At 34.7% G+C, this 18,364-nt stretch overlaps 2 protein-coding genes across 2 annotated transcripts in view; one reads left to right on the top strand and one right to left on the bottom strand.

The window, feature by feature from the left end:
* Positions 1 to 18,364, top strand: part of LOC142232805 (pupal cuticle protein Edg-78E-like) — a 240,630-nt gene that overhangs the window by 138,638 nt on the left and 83,628 nt on the right. The window lies entirely within an intron of this gene.
* On the bottom strand, positions 15,277 to 16,093 carry LOC142236227 (pupal cuticle protein Edg-78E-like). Its single transcript, XM_075307489.1, has 2 exons — positions 15,987 to 16,093; positions 15,277 to 15,914 (listed from the first exon to the last, which is right to left on the bottom strand). The coding sequence occupies exons 1-2, from the start codon at positions 15,993 to 15,995 to the stop codon at positions 15,552 to 15,554; spliced, it is 372 nt and encodes a 123-aa protein (XP_075163604.1). The 5' UTR covers positions 15,996 to 16,093; the 3' UTR covers positions 15,277 to 15,551.

Below are 18,364 nucleotides of genomic sequence, written 5' to 3'. Positions count from 1 at the left end.
CCAAATTAAGATTCGACTTCCAGTACAAATTATGCTATGTTTCAATTAAATAACGTCTTAAAAAAAAAGAGTTGAAAAACATGCACTATATTTGAACGATGTTTTGCTTTGTAGACAACAAATTTAAAGACAATTTCATTAAATTTAAAGAATTTTTTATTTTAATTTTTTGCAGCGAAAAGAATTTTATAAAAACAGTGACCACACCCTCAAAAAAATCGCTTCTGTAACATATACTCCCAAACATATTTTGCTTCAAGCATATAAATTTTTGGGTAATGTCCAAACATTTATATGTTTGATTTCTTCCAATATATAATATGTTTGAAAGCATATTGGTCTAAACAATATAATATGTTTGGGTAGTCTAAGTTCCAAACATTTTGTATTTTTCCATCCAAATTCAATAATGTTGTCTTCCAAAAAACTATATGTTCTTATGTGAACATATAATATGTTTGGAAACATTTTGAACCCAAAAATATTATATGATTAGAAGAATTTTCTCCCAAAGAAGATTGTGCTCAAATTTTTTTTCTGCCTAATTGTATATTCCCTCACATTTTCTCACTTTTTCTGTAATACAAACATTTTAGAAGAAATTATTATATTTTATCATTTTTTTTAATTTTACCTTTTGCCGGACGGGGATTCGAACAGCGGACCACACAGTTTGTAAGCCAGCACACTAACCACTGGCCTACTTAGCTGTTATGGTCATCAAGAGATAATTATCGCTATAAGTTATATTTATATAGCATAGCTTGCGGCGCCCACGAGCCGATGCAAACATAACATTGTTTAACAATATAACATTGTTAAACATACATTTGTTGGCAGCGTGGAGCAGTGGTTGGTCGTCCGCCTTGCGTGACAGGGGACCTGGGTTCGATCCCTGCTTCGACCAACACCATTTTTTTTTAATATATTTTTTAACATATATTCCAGATACGTTCGGAAGTTCCCGAAAAGGTGTTCAGCATTACATACTATTATATTAAATTTTTACTACGAAATTGTAAAGTGTGTTTTATAAAAGACTTAAAGTCAGAAAAGGAAAGTGCTTGATATAAACGAAATGGACTGAGTTCAAATCAAATATTATTTTTTTATTGCAACAATAAAAATTGTGTAACAAATAAAGGTTTTGGTATACAAGTTTAAAATTTTCGAAGAAATTCAAAAACTCTTACAAAAGAAGAACATGAAGTCGAGTATATATAAATATTTTTCCATCGAATCCTAAGGTTACCGATAACCATTCAAAATCACATTATATTTAAATTCTAAACAGTAATTTTAAAACAGCACATACATTTATTTTGGTGTGAACAATTGTTTGCTAGCATGTAACACCATTAATTTAGAAATACAAATAAATATATAAATTTTTATTAACGAATAATTTTGTACTTAATTTAATTCTTAAGGCCGGTATAAATTGGCATTATCACGTTAAAATTGCCATGTTTACCCTTTTACTTTTCTTTAATAATATCTTTTAAAGAAAATAAACTTGTTCAATTGTTGCTTTGGATCTTTCCCCACCATGTTATTATACAATTTACCGGAAGAAGTTGTAATATTATTCTGGTTTTGCCGCTAAAATGAGAAATAATTTTAGCGGCAAAACTGGAACTCAATGCCCACTTTTATTTTCGAAAAAAACTGGTCAACTCCTCTTGGTCTACTCATTAATAAAGAGGAACTAATCTTTGTTTTTATAGATCTTCAAAGGTCGATACTTTCAATGAAGTGTTGTCGTTATAATTAAGTGATTTGACTTAAAAATGGGTATCATAACATGAAAGAACAAATTTTGGACTAAGGTCAACTTGACTTTAATAATTCAGAAAAATTCTTTAAAATTAATGAAACTGTCTTTAAATTTGTTGCATTTTTGCATCTTGACTACAAGACAAAAATCATTCAAAAATAGGATATGTTTTTCAATACTTTATTTTAAAGACATTTTTTACTTGAAACATAGCCTAATTTCTTCTGGAAGTCTTGTTTTTAACGGACATTTTATAGCATATGAAAAAAAGCTGAAAAAGCGCAAAATTGAAATGTGCTTCGTAGAGTCAACTACACAAAACCCCATTTAAAAGAGAATTGTGTCTTAAAAGCATCCTTACTTGTATTCTCCGCTTCTTTGGTTCGGAATCAATATCAAAATTGTTAAAGTGGAGACACAATCTTTGGAACCGGACATGCTTTTTGTTCAGTGTATAGTGCCCTTTCGTTAGTTTTTATGAAGATCCCTTTAATTACCTTTGTTTGAATATTTTGACTTAGTCGTCCTACGTTCCGATTTGTTTTGACGAAACAAAAAAATTGTGGCCGTAATGCGAAAATGATAAACAAAACTCATGCTATTTTTTTTTCAAATATATTTTATCTTGGTTTCGAATGAATTTTCTGTCCGAATACTCATTTTAATATTTTACTTAAGCATATACAATTTTTGGCGAAGTCTTATATCACAACATATATATTTTTACTCATAATATGTAAATTTATACTTGTTTATATTCACACGTATTATTTTTCCTATATTTAATGAAATTTTCTTTATATATTTGTAATGCGCCAATTGGTTACTTTCATTATTTTACTTCCCGCATACACTTTGTCTCTCTTTGTAAACACATATATGTTTATGGTCTATTTCTAAATTAATATACGTTTGCATCAAAGCATATTATATTTACAAACATTTTATGTCCCAAACATAATATGTTCTAACATATTAACATATATGTCCCAAACATATTATGCTAGTTTATGAACATTATATGTTTGCACTCAAAAATATTGTGTTTAAAAATTTGAGTTCCAAACATATAATTTTTATACCCAAACATATGAAAAACAGTCTTTTTCGTCCGTGCAGGTACACATGATTTTTATGTTGCGCGTCAGTCGTGTGTTGATTGTTTCTTGGAATGGGCGGAGAATATGGAATTATTGTGTTTTGGTGTAATATATTTATTCGTGTTTTTTTTTTTTTTTTTTAATTCGTGGTTTTACCTGGACACAAAAAAGGAAAGTGTAATTGAAAAAAATGTACCTGTTTTTTGTTCTGCATTTTGATATATGGTATAATTTATTTTTATTTGCAGTTACATGATGTCTGCGTTGGTACATTTGATGGGCAAGAAGTAAATATGGAATAATTACTTATTGTTGAAATTGAACCAAGTTTGTGTTTTGTTTTCTCGACGACGAAAAAATTTTTTCATAAAGATCAAAACATTTTAGGTTGTGACCATGTTCTTTTAACTGGAAGAAAAATATTTTTGACGAACACCATAACATTTTATATCGTGACCATTGACTTTTAATGGAAACAAAATTCTTTTTATCAATATAATAACATTTTAGATGAGGACAATTTTATTTTTCTTAGAACCATGTTCACTGAGCAAACATGGTTGCATGTTACCAGCGTTGCCAGAATTGTTTCACCAAAAACCGCTAGATTTGTCCAAAAAACTAGCCAAAAAAAGCTAAAAAATTTAAAAAAATAGCTAGAAAAAAGCTAAATTTTTTTGTATCAAATGTCACATTTTTGAATTAAAATTTAGCAAACTTAAATGCTTTATTTCACTTAAAAAGCATAATATTTTTATTGTATTCAATTTAATTCCATTTCTGTGAGACTGTAAGAAAATCTAAGTCATATTAGCTCTGTTGGCGTACTCGATACATTTTGATTACTATCAACAAATTTTTACTGGAAGTCCTTCGTTTATATTTCCTTGTAAAAACATTTTTCTCAGTGAACTTGCAATTGTCAATTGGTTAATCATGTCACATAGAACTGCATTAGAAAATGTCACATAGAACTGCATTAGAACATATCTATATATTTCGTTTTAACTGAATTAATGATAAATTCGTGAACGTGTACACTTCTCCTAATTTTACCCAAGAGAATAAAACCCATTATAACTGTCTTGCAAGTTTATAATGAATAACTTTTATTCGAAAATTTCCCAAACCTACTGTTTCGTAAATGTAAATCCATCCCATTAATAAATAGCAGATTTGTTTTGATCCTATCACTACGAATTTTTTATTGCATTTTTTGGTGTTAAAAAAAATAATACCACATTCAAAACTTTATTTCCTTATTATTTCTATGTTCGGTTCCAAAGATCTTGTACACTAATGATTTTTGTATTGATTCCGAGTCAAATTTGAATTTATTCGTTTTCTCAGCTTTTTCTTCATGAGCTATCACAGTGCTTTAAAAACGTACTAACGAAAACTTAAATTTTCAAATTCAGACTCGACTTTAAGTAGAAATTAGATAAACACGAAGTTTTATCCATATTTCACTAGGAACATGCCGAAAATAAAAAAAGCCAAAAATAGCTAAAAGGGTCATGAAAAAAAGCCAGAAAAAATGCTAAAAGCTAAATGCATTTTTTTTCCCGCTAAACGTCTTCAAAAAAAGCCAAATCTAGCGGGAAAAAAGCTAAATTGGCAACGCTGCATGTTACATGGTCGCCGCAAAAATAGCTTCTAATATATTATTTTGCTCTTGGAATATGATTGTGACTATCATGTTTCTTCTTTATGTGCAAATAAATATCAGTTTAAAAATCCAAACTATAACAGGTACTTCATTGTAAAAAATATTTTGTTTGAACAAAAGATACATAATCCTGAAATGCTACAAAATGCAGTTGTTTGAGCCGATGTGTGAGAGCTTGGATTGTCGTGGTGTGGAGTTATCCGTCTTCGGCGGTTGGTTTTCCTGATTTCTTGGAAGACAAATGGCACCATCCATTTTGTTGTCTGGTTAAGACCGTCTGCGTCTCCGGTGTGTTCAGTCACTTTCATGAATGGATCGTTTTGAAACGTGAATGCCGATCATGATTATTATACCCTCCACCATAGGATGGGGGGTATATTAACTTTGTCATTCCGTTTGTAACACATCGAAATATTGCTCTAAGACCCCATAAAGTATATATATTCTGGGTCGTGGTGAAATTTTGAGTCGATCTGAGCATGTCCGTCCGTCTGTTGAAATCACGCAAACTTCCGAACGAAACAAGCTATCGACTTGAAACTTGGCACAAGTAGTTGTTATTGATGTAGGTCAGATGGTATTGCAAATGGGCCATCTCGGTCCACTTTTACGTATAGCTCCCATATAAACGGACCCCCGAAATTTGGCTTGCGAGGCCTCTAAGGGAAGCAAATTTCATCCGATCCGGCTGAAATTTGGTACATGGTGTTAGTATATGGTCTCTAACAACTATGCACAAATTGGTCCACATCGGTCCATAATTATATATAGCCCCCATATAAACCGATATATAAAAATTCATCCGATCCGGCTGAAATTTGGTACATGGTTTTAGTATATGGTGTCTAACAACCATGCAAGAATTGGTCAACATCGGTCCATAATTATATATAGCCCCCATATAAACCGGTCCCCCGATTTGGCTTGCGAGGCCGCTAAGAGAAGCAAATTTCATCCGATCCGGCTGAAATTTGGTACATGGTGTTAGTATATGGTCTCTAACAACCATGCAAAAATTGGTCCACATCAGTCAATAATTATATATAGCCCCCATATAAACCGATCACCAGATTTGACCTCCGGAGCCTCTTGGAAGACCAAAATTCATCTGATTCAGTTGAAATTTGGTACGTGGTGTTAATATATGGCCTCAAAGTCCCATGCAAAAATTGGTCGATATCGGTCCATAATTATATATAGGCCCCATATAAACCGATCCCCAGATTTGACCTCCAGAGCCCCTTGGAAAAGCAAAATTCTTCCCATTCGGTTGAAATTTGGTACGTGATGTTAGTATATGGTATCCAACAACCATGCATGAATTGGTTCCTATCAGTCTATAATTATATATAGCTCCCATATAAACCGATCCCCAGATTTGACCTCCGGTGCCTTTTGGAGAAGCAAAATTCATCCGATCTGCTTGAAATTTGGTACGTGGTGGTAGTATATGATATTTAACAACCATGCCAAAAGTGGTCCATATCAGTCCATAATCATACATAGCCCCATATAAACCGATCCCGAGATTTGGTTTTGGAGGCTCTTGGAGGAGCAAATTTCATCCGAGTGAGTTGAAATTGGTACATTGTGCTAGTATATGGTCGTTAACAACCATGCCTAACTAGGTCCATATCGGTCTATAGTTATATATGGCCCTCAGATAAATCGATCACAAATCACACAAAAATTGGTCCATATCAAGTTTATAATCGTATATAGCCCCCACATAAGCAACCCCCATATTTCAATTCTGGCTATCTACGTACCGTGCAAAAAGTCCATATCGATTCGTAATTATTTGTAGACTTAACTATATATAACTTTTTGTCTAATATATACCACGTATGGACTAACTCACAATTTAGAAAACGATGTTAAGAAGTTTTAAGATACCACAACCCAAGTAATTCGATTGTGAATGACAGTCTTTCGTAGAAATTTGTACGCAATCCATGGTGGAGGGTACATAAAATTCGGCCTGGCCGAACTTACGGCCGTATATACTTGTTTTTTTTTTCATTTTATTCATTTATTTGCAATCTTTTTTCAACAAAACAATAAGCAAATGTTATAACTATTTACATTGACTGTGCTTCGAGTTCCAGCAAACTCAACAAAGTACTCCATATATCTTAAGTAATTATTTCGTGTATGGTAAATCAAGAGTATGATGTCTCTTCACCTCGTCAGTGTCATCAAGTAGGGTTATATTAGCAAGTATGTTGGAATGATTACTTAGGCGAGCTAAGTATCGCGAACTGTAACGTTTTACTTCATCGTCCAACATTTTATTTCTATAGAAAACCTTGTCAAAATTTTATCACGATGTAAAATTTTGTAAAAATTTTATTTTTATAGAAAAATTTGTAAAATTTTATTTCTATAGAAAATTTTGTCAAAATTTTATTTCTACAGAAAATTTTGTCAAAATTTTATTTCTATAGAAAATGTTGTCTAAATTTTATTTCTATAGAAAATTTTGTCAAAATTTTATTTCTATAGAAAGTGTTGTCAAACTGTTTAATATATATCCCGCATGGACTAACTTACAATTTAGAAGACGATGTTAAGAAGTTTTAAGATATCTTGCCATCGGCAAGTGTTACCGCAACCCAAGTAATTCGATTGTGGATGACAGTCTGTAGAAGTTTCTGCGCAATTCATGGTGGAGGGTACATAAGATTCGGCCTGGCCGAACTTAGGGCCGTATATACTTTTTTCTGAATTTAAATTCATATTTAATATTAACGGAAACTTTATTCACAATTTATAATTTGCATGACACCCTGTTTTCAATTAAAAGCTTTTATTGAACTCAAACCAAAGTTAATAGCTTCATTCATTGCTTTTCGCTCTCAAAGTTAATAGCTTTATTCATTGCTTTTCGACCAGTTTTAATTTTGCTCATTCTCTCTCTCTCCATCGTTCTCTTTCTTGATATGCTTATATATTTCAAATGTATAAAATTTCAGGTTTAATTGAATGTAGTTTTAGCAAACTAGAAACTATCTTTGGGTTAAAAGTTGCAAATGAAAGAGAACTTAATTTATCAAATTAGCGATTGGTCGCGGTGCTAGTGCTGGTGGCTCAAGTTAATGTGGCTAGAATTAATTATCTTCATTAAACAGATGTCAACCATGTTAATAGTTGACAAATGCATTGTGACTTGTGTTAGTCATACAAGTTGGTCCAAGAAAGATGACCACCAACAAGAAGACAAAGATATGTGGGAGTTTACTCTTATTTATCTTCATAAATATTAGTTACCGATATTATTATGGTTTCGGTTAATATTAATGCTTATAAGATGAAGTACAAAACGAAAAACATGACTTACGTTTGTTTTAATCTTTATTCATTAACAATTGCGATTCGCTAATCACAAACCTATTTCATTTTATACAATAACCTCAAATAAACAAAATTATTGTATTATTTACTGCGAGTGTGGTGTGCTAAGTGCACAGAAAAAAATGAAGTGTTTCATGGAAAGAATGGACTACCTCGTGCGAAAATTGAACTAAATTGTATTCTAAATTTAGAGATTAAATAAATTAAGGAACATTTTTTGAGAAAAGCAAAAATGATCTAAAACTAAAAAATATTATTAAGAAGTGTACGGAATACTTTTTCTGCTTTAGTTAGGATTGAACTTATTTGTATGTCATTGAAAATTTACTGGTATTTAGGTCATAGAATTTTTGAAATAAAGACAAACGCGTTGAGTTGTGGAAAATTTCTTACAAATTTTTAAAAATGAACTAAAACAAAATAAATATAAGTTAATTTTAATATCATAATAACAATGGATTTTTTTCTGTGTACTTAGCCTCACCGCCTATCGTATAGTACGTTCTTGTAATCGAAAGAGTGAACAGGAGAAGACTGTTCCATAGAAGGGAAAGGTAATGGTCGCTGTTTTCAGCGCGTCGCAAGATGTGGTCAACATCGTCTTCTTGGAGTAGGATAATGGAACACTGTGTTGTAATATGCGTATTAATGAGCCGATTGGACGGTGAACTAAAGAAACAGCCACAAGTGGTCGATTGAATTGGGCTATGAACTTCTGCTCCATCCAGTACGATTGGTAGATTCAAGTTTGGACAATTATATTTTTTTTTAGCACCTTGGTGTGTTCACTATTTTTATAGTGCACAAGCTCAAAAAGTCAAATCGGAGAAGATGTTTTATAATAAGGGTGGCAGCTCTATTATTGAAAACTTTAGCTTGATTACAACAGACCAACTGACATCGTTAGATTGTCTTAGATTTTTTTTTCTGATCAGAAATATTTACAGGGTGTCTGATATGTATTACAATCAACTTCAGGTTGTTATCATCTCTAAGTTGCTCGTCTGACAGCTGACAGATTTATTCCAGTTCACTTGTATTGTTTACAAGCTAGGTTAGGTTCGGTTAACAGGTTGTCTGATAAGTCCCCGGTCCAACGAAGAAAAACACATTTCTTGTCAAAATTCGTTTTTATTATTCAACATAGTTCCCCTCAAGAGCGATACAACGATTATAACGACCTTCCAATTTTTTGATAACATTTTGGTAGTACTCCTTCGGTTTTGCCTCAAAATAGGCCTCAGTTTCGGCGATCACCTCTTCATTGCAGCCAAATTTTTTCCCTGCGAGCATCCTTTTGAGATCTGAGAACAAGAAAAAGTCGGCTGGGGGCCAGATCTGGAGAATACGGTGGGTGGGGAAGCAATTCGAAGCCCAAATCATGAATTTTTGCCATCGTTCTCAATGACTTGTGGCACGGTACGTTGTCTTTGTGGAACAACACTTTTTTCTTCTTCATATGGGGCCGTTTTGTCGCGATTTCGACCTTCAAACGCTCCAATAACGCCATATAATAGTCACTGTTGATGGTTTTTCCCTTCTCAAGATAATCGATAAAAATTATTCCATGCGCATCCCAAAAAACAGAGGCCATTACTTTGCCAGCGGACTTTTGAGTCTTTCCACGCTTCGGAGACGGTTCACCGGTCGCTGTCCACTCAGCCGACTGTCGATTGGGCTCAGGAGTGTAGTGATGGAGCCATGTTTCATCCATTGTCACATATCGACGGAAAAACTCGGGTGTATTACGAGTCAACAGCTGCAAACACCGCTTAGAATCATCAACACGATGTTGTTTTTGGTCAAATGTGAGCTCGCGCGGCACCCATTTTACACAGAGCTTCCGCATATCCAAATATTGATGAATGATATGACCAACACGTTCCTTTGATATCTTTAAGGCCTCTGCTATCTCGATCAACTTCATTTTACGGTCATTCAAAATCATTTCGTGGATTTTTTTGATGTTTTCGTCGGTAACCACCTCTTTCGGGCGTCCACTGCGTTCACCGTCCTCCGTGGTGAAATGACCACGCTTGAATTTTGCATACCAATCAATTATTGTTGATTTCCCTGGGGCAGAGTCCGGAAACTCATTATCAAGCCAAGTTTTTGCTTCCACCGTATTTTTCCCATTCAGTATTTTATCAAAACACGAAATTCCTTTTTTTCCATTTTTTTCACAATAACAAAAGTTGCTTCACAAAAGACGCTCTATCTCACAAACTAATTGACGTACAGACGTCAAATTTTGACACGAATCATTTGAAGGTTGGTACTATATAAAAATAATATGCATTTAATACTAGCGACGCCATCTATGTGTCAGACCGGGGACTTATCAGCCAACCTGTTATGTGGCAGCCCGATGTATCAGGCTCACTTAGACTATTCAGTCCATTGTGATACCACAGTGGTGAACTTCTCTCTTATCACTGAGTGCTGCCCGATTCCATGTTAAGCTCAATGACAAGGGACCGGCTTTTTATAGCCGAGTCCGGACGGCGTTTCGCATTCCAGTGAAACCACTTAGAGAAGCTTTGAAACCCTCAAAAATGTCACCAGCATTACTGAGGTGGGATAATCCACCGCTGAAAAACTTGTTGGTGTTAGGTCGTAGCAGGAATTGAACACACGAGGCGGGCATACTAACCATTGCACCACGGTGGCTTGTTTACGAGTTTACAAAAGCATTTTGATCTATTGCATTCAGATATGACGTTATTCATGATGGAATTGAAGCGTATATTTGGCTGGAAAACCACAAGTGGCTATCTTAAGTGCCTTCCAGCATTTTTTGTTTCCCGTACCACCTCGTTACTGAGATATTAGCATACGTCCAAAAATTGACAATAAATAACAACTCTAGATTGGCCAGAATTAATCGAAATCTACGCCGTAGCTGTAGTAAAATTGCTTATGAGTTCAACATTTCGAGTTTGAACTAAATCCGTTGAAATTGCAAAATGTGCAAGAGCTCACCGATGCACATATAAAAATAAAGACTGAAAATTAGCTTGGACTAAGGCCATTGAAGTTCCAAAAAGTACAAAAGTTCACCGATGCACAAAGGAGATGTTCGCTTGGCCAGTTCGGCTGTTCTTTTCCGATGAGAAGCAGTTGTTTTAAAGAATAAAAAGAAGAATAAAATGGGTTTACTTGTCAACGAGGTCAGCTGAAAATGTTCACTCTGGACTGGCCACCAGAACTCAAGCGTCGCCGTTGATAATGGTGTTGGCCGCCGTAACAATCGATGGTCGCTCCCCACTCGCATTCGTCGATTATGGGGTCAAAATAAATACCAAATATTGCAGGGAAACCGTCCTAACGACAGAAGTGAAGCAATGGCCAGACAAACATTTCAGTCGCAGAGTATGGGCATTCCAACAGGACTGAGCACCATCGCACTCAGCACGCGTCAACCAAGGATGGCTGCATTTCTACCTCACAATGGTCACCAAAATCGTCGAATCTCTACCACGGTGGCCACAGTTGGTAGAATTCTACCAAAAATGGTACATTTTTACTGTTTGGTAGATGGGTAGAATTCTTTATGTTTTGGTAGATTTGGCAAAACATTCCTCTCCAATTAAGAGGTATGTTACTTAAATTTTCTATAGAAATAAACTATTACAAAAAAAAAAATTATAGAACTTTAAAACTTTAAGGCTTTATAACTCAGTGATAGTATGGATTATACTTTATATTTTTAAGAAACATGTTAATAGTTTAGTTAAATAATAACAATATTATGGTAGTCTGTAAGGAACTTATTCCATAGACACTCAATAGAGAAATGAAATAATGAAATTTTTCTATCGAAATTTTCTATAAAAATAAAATATTGACAAAATTCAATTTATAATTATTGTGTTATAATGTAAAGATTTTACCTAACAGGTTGACTGATAAGTTGCCGGTCTTACACATAGATGGCGTCGTTAGTATTAAGTTCACATTATTTTTATATAGTACCAACCTTCAAATGATTCGTGTCAAAATTTGACTTCTGTAAGTCAATTAGTTTGTGAGATAGAGCGTCTTTTGTGAAGCAACTTTTGTTATTGTGAAAAAAATGGAAACAAAGGAATTTCGTGTTTTGATAAAATACTGTTTTCTGAAGGGAAAAAATACGGTGGAAGCAAAAACCTTGCTTGATAATGCGTTTCCGGACTCTGCCCCAGGGAAATCAACAATAATTGATTGGTATGCAAAATTCAAGCGTGGTGAAATGAGCACGGAGGACGGTGAACGCAGTGGACGCCCGAAAGAGGTGGTTACCGACGAAAACATCAAAAAAATCCACGAAATGATTTTGAATGACCATAAAATGAAGTTGATCGAGATAGCAGAGGCCTTAAAGATATCAAAGGAACGTGTTGGTCATATCATTCACCAATATTTGGATATGCGGAAGCTCTGTGCAAAATGGGTGCCGCGTGAGCCCACATTTGACCAAAAACAACAACGTGTTGATGATTCTGAGCGGTGTTTGCAGCTGTTGACTCGTAATACACCCGAGTTTTTCCGTCGATATGTGACAATGGATGAAACATGGCTCCATCACTACACTCCTGAGTCCAATCGACAGTCGGCTGAGTGGACAGCGACCGGTGAAACGTCTCCGAAGCGTGGAAAGACTCAAAAGTCCGCTGGCAAAGTAATGGCCTCTGGGAAAAACCATCAACAGTGACTATTATATGGCGTTATTGGAGCGTTTGAAGGTCGAAATCGCGGAAAATGGCCCCATATGAAGAAGAAAAAAATGTTGTTCCACCAAGACAACGCACCGTGCCACAAGTCATTGAGAACGATGGCAAAAATTCATGAATTGGGCTTCGAATTGCTTCCCCACCCACCGTATTCTCCAGATCTGGCCCCCAGCGACTTGTTCTTGTTCTCAGACCTCAAAAGGATGCTCGCAGGGAAAAAATTTGGCTGCAATGAAGAGGTGATCGCCGAAACTGAGGCCTATTTTGAGGCAAAACCGAAGGAGTACTACCAAAATGGTATCAAAAAATTGGAAGGTCGTTATAATCGTTGTATCGCTCTTGAAGGAAACTATGTTGAATATTAAAAACGAATTTTGACAAAAAAATGTGTTTTTCTTTGTGAGACCGGGGACTTATCAGCCAACCTGTTATAAAGACTAGATCAGATTCTGAATTTATAAGAACCATTTTTGTTTGAGTTTTAGAAGAATCATAAATAAACATCTCTTGTAAGTGTGCAAGAAAATTGTGAAATAACGCCTTGATTTGATATTTAAATCTGCAGATTTTCATCCCAATTATTTAAATTATTACGAGAAGTAAAATCTGGAAATTTTGCTTTCAGTTTCAAGCAATTTTCATGATAAGTGCGCCTTCTATACCCTCAATAAGTGAAATCGGTCTTATGGAGGCCTTACCAAATGGACCGATAAAACTAAATCATATACACTTTGTTATGGCTCTAAAATGCCAGTATATTTTCAATTTGTGGCAAATCGGATAAAACTACTATTTCTAGAAACCCTAGGAGTTAAATCGGAAGTTCGGTGTAATGGGGGTTATACCAAAACATGGAAGGATATACACACATTTAATTGTAGTTCTAGAATCTAGACGCCAAATCGGAGGGCCGTTTTATAAAGGGACTATATTAAAAACTGTACCGATACTCAATATATGTTCGGCACACCTCTTTATGGTCCTAGAGTACCTCTAAATTTTCAATTTCAGGCAAATTGGATAAAAACTACGGATTCTAGAAGCACAAGAAGTAAAATCTGGAGATCGGTCTATATGGGGGCTATATCAAAACATGGACCGATAATCACCATTTTCGGCACATCTCTTTATTTTCCTAGAATACCTCTATATTTCCAATTTCAGGCAAATTGGATAAAAACTACCGATTCTAGAAGCCCAAGAAGTAAAATCTGGAGATCGGTCTATATGGGGGCTATATCAAAACAACGACCGGCACTCACCATTTTCGACACACGTCTTTATGGTCCTAGAATACATCTAGATTTCAAATTTCAGGCAAATTGGATAAAAACTACGGATTCTAGAAGCCCAAAAAGTAAAGTCGGGAGATCGGTCTATATGGTGGCTATATAAAAACATGGACAGATACACCACATATTCGGCACACCTCTTTATGGTCCTAGAATACCTCTAGATATCCAATTTCAGGCAAATCGGATAGAAAATACACTTTCTAGACGCCAAAGAAGCAAAATCGGGAATCGGTCCATATGGGGGCTATAGCTATAGCGAATATATATATATATATATATATATATATATATATATATATATATATATATATATATATATATATATATATATATATATATATATATATATATATATATATATATATATATATATATATATATATATATATATATATATATATATATATATATATATATATATATATATATATATATATATATATATATATATATATATATATATATACCATTTTAGGCACATCTCTTTATTTTCCTAGAATACCTCTACATTTCCAATTTCAGGCAAATTGGATAAAAACAAGAATCCAATCCAGAAGAAGTAAAATCGGGAAATCGGTCTATATAGGGGCTATATCAAAACATGGACCGATAATCACTATTTTCGGCACATCTCTTTATTTTCCTAGAATACCTCTAGATTTCCAATTTCAGACAAATTGGATAAAAACTACGGATTCTAGAAGCCCAAGAAGTAAAATCGGGAGATCGGTCTATATGGTGGCTATATAAAAACATGGACAGATACTCCCCATTTTCGGCACACCTCTTTATGGACCTAGAATACCTCTAGATATTCAATTTCAGGCAAATCGGATAGAAAATACACTTTCTAGACGCCAAAGAAGCAAAATCGGGAATCGGTACATATGGGGGCTATACCAAAACATGGACCGATAGGCACCATTTTCGGTACACTTTTTTATGGTCCTAAAATACCTCTAGATTTACAATTTCAGGCAAATTGGATAAGAACTACAGTTTTTATAAACCCAAGACCTCAAATCGGGAGGTCTGATTACAACAGACAGGCAGACGGACATGGTCATGTCGTCTTAGAATTTACCCCTGATCAAGAATATATATACTTTATATAGTAGGAAATCGATATTTCGATGTGCTATAAACGGAATGACAAACTTATTATACCCCCAGTCACCATTCTATGGTGGTGGGTATAAAAACAGAATTGAATAGTTGCATTTGTTTTAGATCCACAAACGGTTAAGTCTTAATTTGCAAACATTTTTAGTTACTCATTAGATTTTAACCGATTCTCCATATCAATGCCTAACGTTTCAAATCAAACGTTTTCATTTAACTCACCAATTAAAATTCTCTATCTCTCATATTTTGAGTATCTTCATGAATAATATTTTATTTGTTCTTTCATTGCTCTTAGGCAAATTCTGCAAACTTAGAATATAATTGAGAACATTGGGCATGGTCTCGACGAGTATTAACAGCCTTAATATAATGTAGAAGAAATATTAACATGAACCAGGAGTACAAGGGTGTATGGGAAAAGGGAGACTATCTAAGCCAGTCCCTGGGCTACGGGTTTCTAATGGCATTCATCATTACCAGGCTATACCATACGACTTCAATTCAGACTAGAAATTTGCTTTACTTCTTACTCTCTAAATTGGCTGGTGGATGGGCACGAATATATTCCAAAGAACGTAGAATATCAGCAGGTATTGGTGGTGGTGTGGGTAAATGATCACCAACAGGATGATAGCCCTCTTCATCGGCTGTATAGGTTAAGGAAATATGTTCACCTTCAGGTGAGATGTAACTATAAGATCCTGTAGCGCCATGTGGGTTTCCTGCCTCCTGGGCCTGTATACCATTTGAGGTTTCAAATGCATAATGATAATTACCCTCAGGATCGGCTACTTCATTGGTCAATGATTGAATTTCAGCATTCTTATCGATATTTTCACAGTAAACAATGCAAGCCAAGGCAAAGAGGACCAAGCAAGTTAACTATGAAAAAAAATTAAAAGAAAATTTAACTTGTTTAAATCCTTTGGTTGGCAACTGAATATGCCATCTTACAAATCTCATGGTTCGTATATCCCTTGTAAAAATCTGCTGCGTTGTTAGCAAGTATCCAATTTTAATTACAGTTGAGAACTGTTTAATGGTCTCTGCCTAAGGCTGAGTTTTTATACTCTTCTTGAGGCGTTTTGCATTGAAAATTTCAAGATTTAATACGATTTGTTGAATTCTTCTTAATCAATTTAATTATATGCATCTGTCAGACTGGCTTACGCCTATGAAGATAACAAAAACAAACAAATGTTATGGTGTAATGGAATTATCAAGTCTATTTTTACTGCATTCAAAAATGTTGCACTCGTGTGTCATTCATTTTCCATGCAACCAACCCACAAATCGAATGATCCAAGAAGTGGATTTGTGGAAATTTTATTTTATTTATTTTTGTAAAAAAAACAAAAATATTTAAAATTTAGAATAATAAGAAAGCTATATGAGAGGCTATGCAGGGAGTATGGTGGCTAAATTTTGTATCTATCACGTGATCATGTATGGGGCAGGTATTTTTGTGTTTGCCTCGTGTGTAATATGTAGGATTTCAGATGGATCTGATGACAGATACTGTCCTAAGCAAATCGGTTCTAATGATACGCTTCCCGAGACTAAATTTAAAGTTTCTACATATAGAGACTACATCTGATTGTGGGTTTATATGAAACCATTTTTGTTCTTATAAACCAAAACGAAAATGGTTCAAATCCAAATCCTATATCTTTTTTTCCAAATTATTCGAATGAGCGAGAAGTAAATTCGGAATATTTTACTTCTAGTTTCGACCACTTTGGATTATTAGTGCGCCTTTTATCCCCTCATACGGGGTCCATCACAGATTTCCAATTTAATGATAATAGGATAAAAACTACGCTGTTTATATACCCAAGAATTCAAAACTGGAGATCGGTCTATAAGAGGGCTTTACCAAAATATGGAACAATATATAAAAATTCGACACGGGTCTTTGGGGATCTAAAATATCTCCAGATTTTGAATTTTGAGGAAATCGGATAAAAATTTACCACGAACTCTTATCAGGAGATCGGGGGCTATACTAAAACATGGACCCATACGCACCATATTTGGTGCACCTATTTATAGATCAAAAATACCTCTGGATTTCCAATTTCAGGCAAAATCGATCAAAATTGCTTAAGACCCCAAGTCGGGGGTCTTGAGCAAAACATGGGCCGATATAGTTCTTCTATAAACTAGACCTACTTGCAGACAAGAAGCGAATATGTGAAAATTTTCAATAAGATTACGTCAATATTGAAGGCTGTGGCGTGATTACAACGGACAAACAGCCAGACGGGCATGGTTATATCATCTAAGAGTTTCTCCCTGATCATGGATATAGTATGTACTTTATATAGTTGAGAATCAATTTTTCGATGTGTTATAAACGGAATGTCTTACATATTATTCCATTCGATGGTGGGTGTATAAAAATATCGGTCGGTGATTCAATTCCTGCTTTTGGATTTTGAGCAGCGAAATTAAAGTTTTCGATGGCTACCTCGAAACATAGGTCCGATTTCTAGTGAACACCAAAGTGTTTCGCCATAAGAACCAAAAAACAGGGCCCTTTTTCATTAAACTTAACATAGAAGAAGTTGTTAACCTGAGAGAGTCCACCATCTGCGCTATCACAATGGACTGAAAAGTTTAAGTGACCCTAAGCCATACGGTTATCCCAGTCATTCCTCAACATCGACCATATATCCATGAAAAGAAGCTAATGATGTATATATTTGGTGAGACTAGTTGGGTATGATCTCACAGGAACACAATTGATGCGTTAGAGTCGAGCATTGCATGATGAAAGGCCACAATATTTGGAAAGCCACGACATGATGATTTTGAAGCACGGGCACATGTTGCAAAACCCGTAAAACTTTAACACTCACTCGAACAGTAAACCCGTCAGGAAGTATTTTGAAGGAAAAATTTGGAGATCAAAATTGCAAAAAAGTCTATAGCGACATACGAATTCAAGTTCAACCCTACGAGGGCGGTACGAGGCGGAAACTTCTTAGCTTATGAATGAAAGAGAATAGTTTAGGTTTTCAAAAATATTTTTATTTTTCAATATAATCTCCTGAAACTTCAATAAATTAGTCCAACACTTTTCTAGCAATTGTATCCCTTGATTAAAATAGTTTTCCTCAAGGTCTTCAAAATAGTGGTTTACAACTGTAATTGCATCTTCATTTGAGGTAAAACGCTTGCCAGTAAGGATTTTTTTTTAGATTTGGGAACAAGTAAAAATCACTGGGAGCTAAATCAGGAGAATAAGGTGGGTGGTCAAGCAACTCGTACTTGAATTCGTTGATTTTAGCCATTGTTAAAACACTCTTGTGCGCTGGTGCGTTGTCTTG

The sequence above is a fragment of the Haematobia irritans genome, chromosome 4, assembly GCF_050003625.1.
Source record: "Haematobia irritans isolate KBUSLIRL chromosome 4, ASM5000362v1, whole genome shotgun sequence".
NCBI lineage: Eukaryota > Metazoa > Arthropoda > Insecta > Diptera > Muscidae > Haematobia > Haematobia irritans.
Note: the sequence above shows the minus strand (reverse complement) of the source record. Positions and strands in the feature narration are given on the sequence as shown.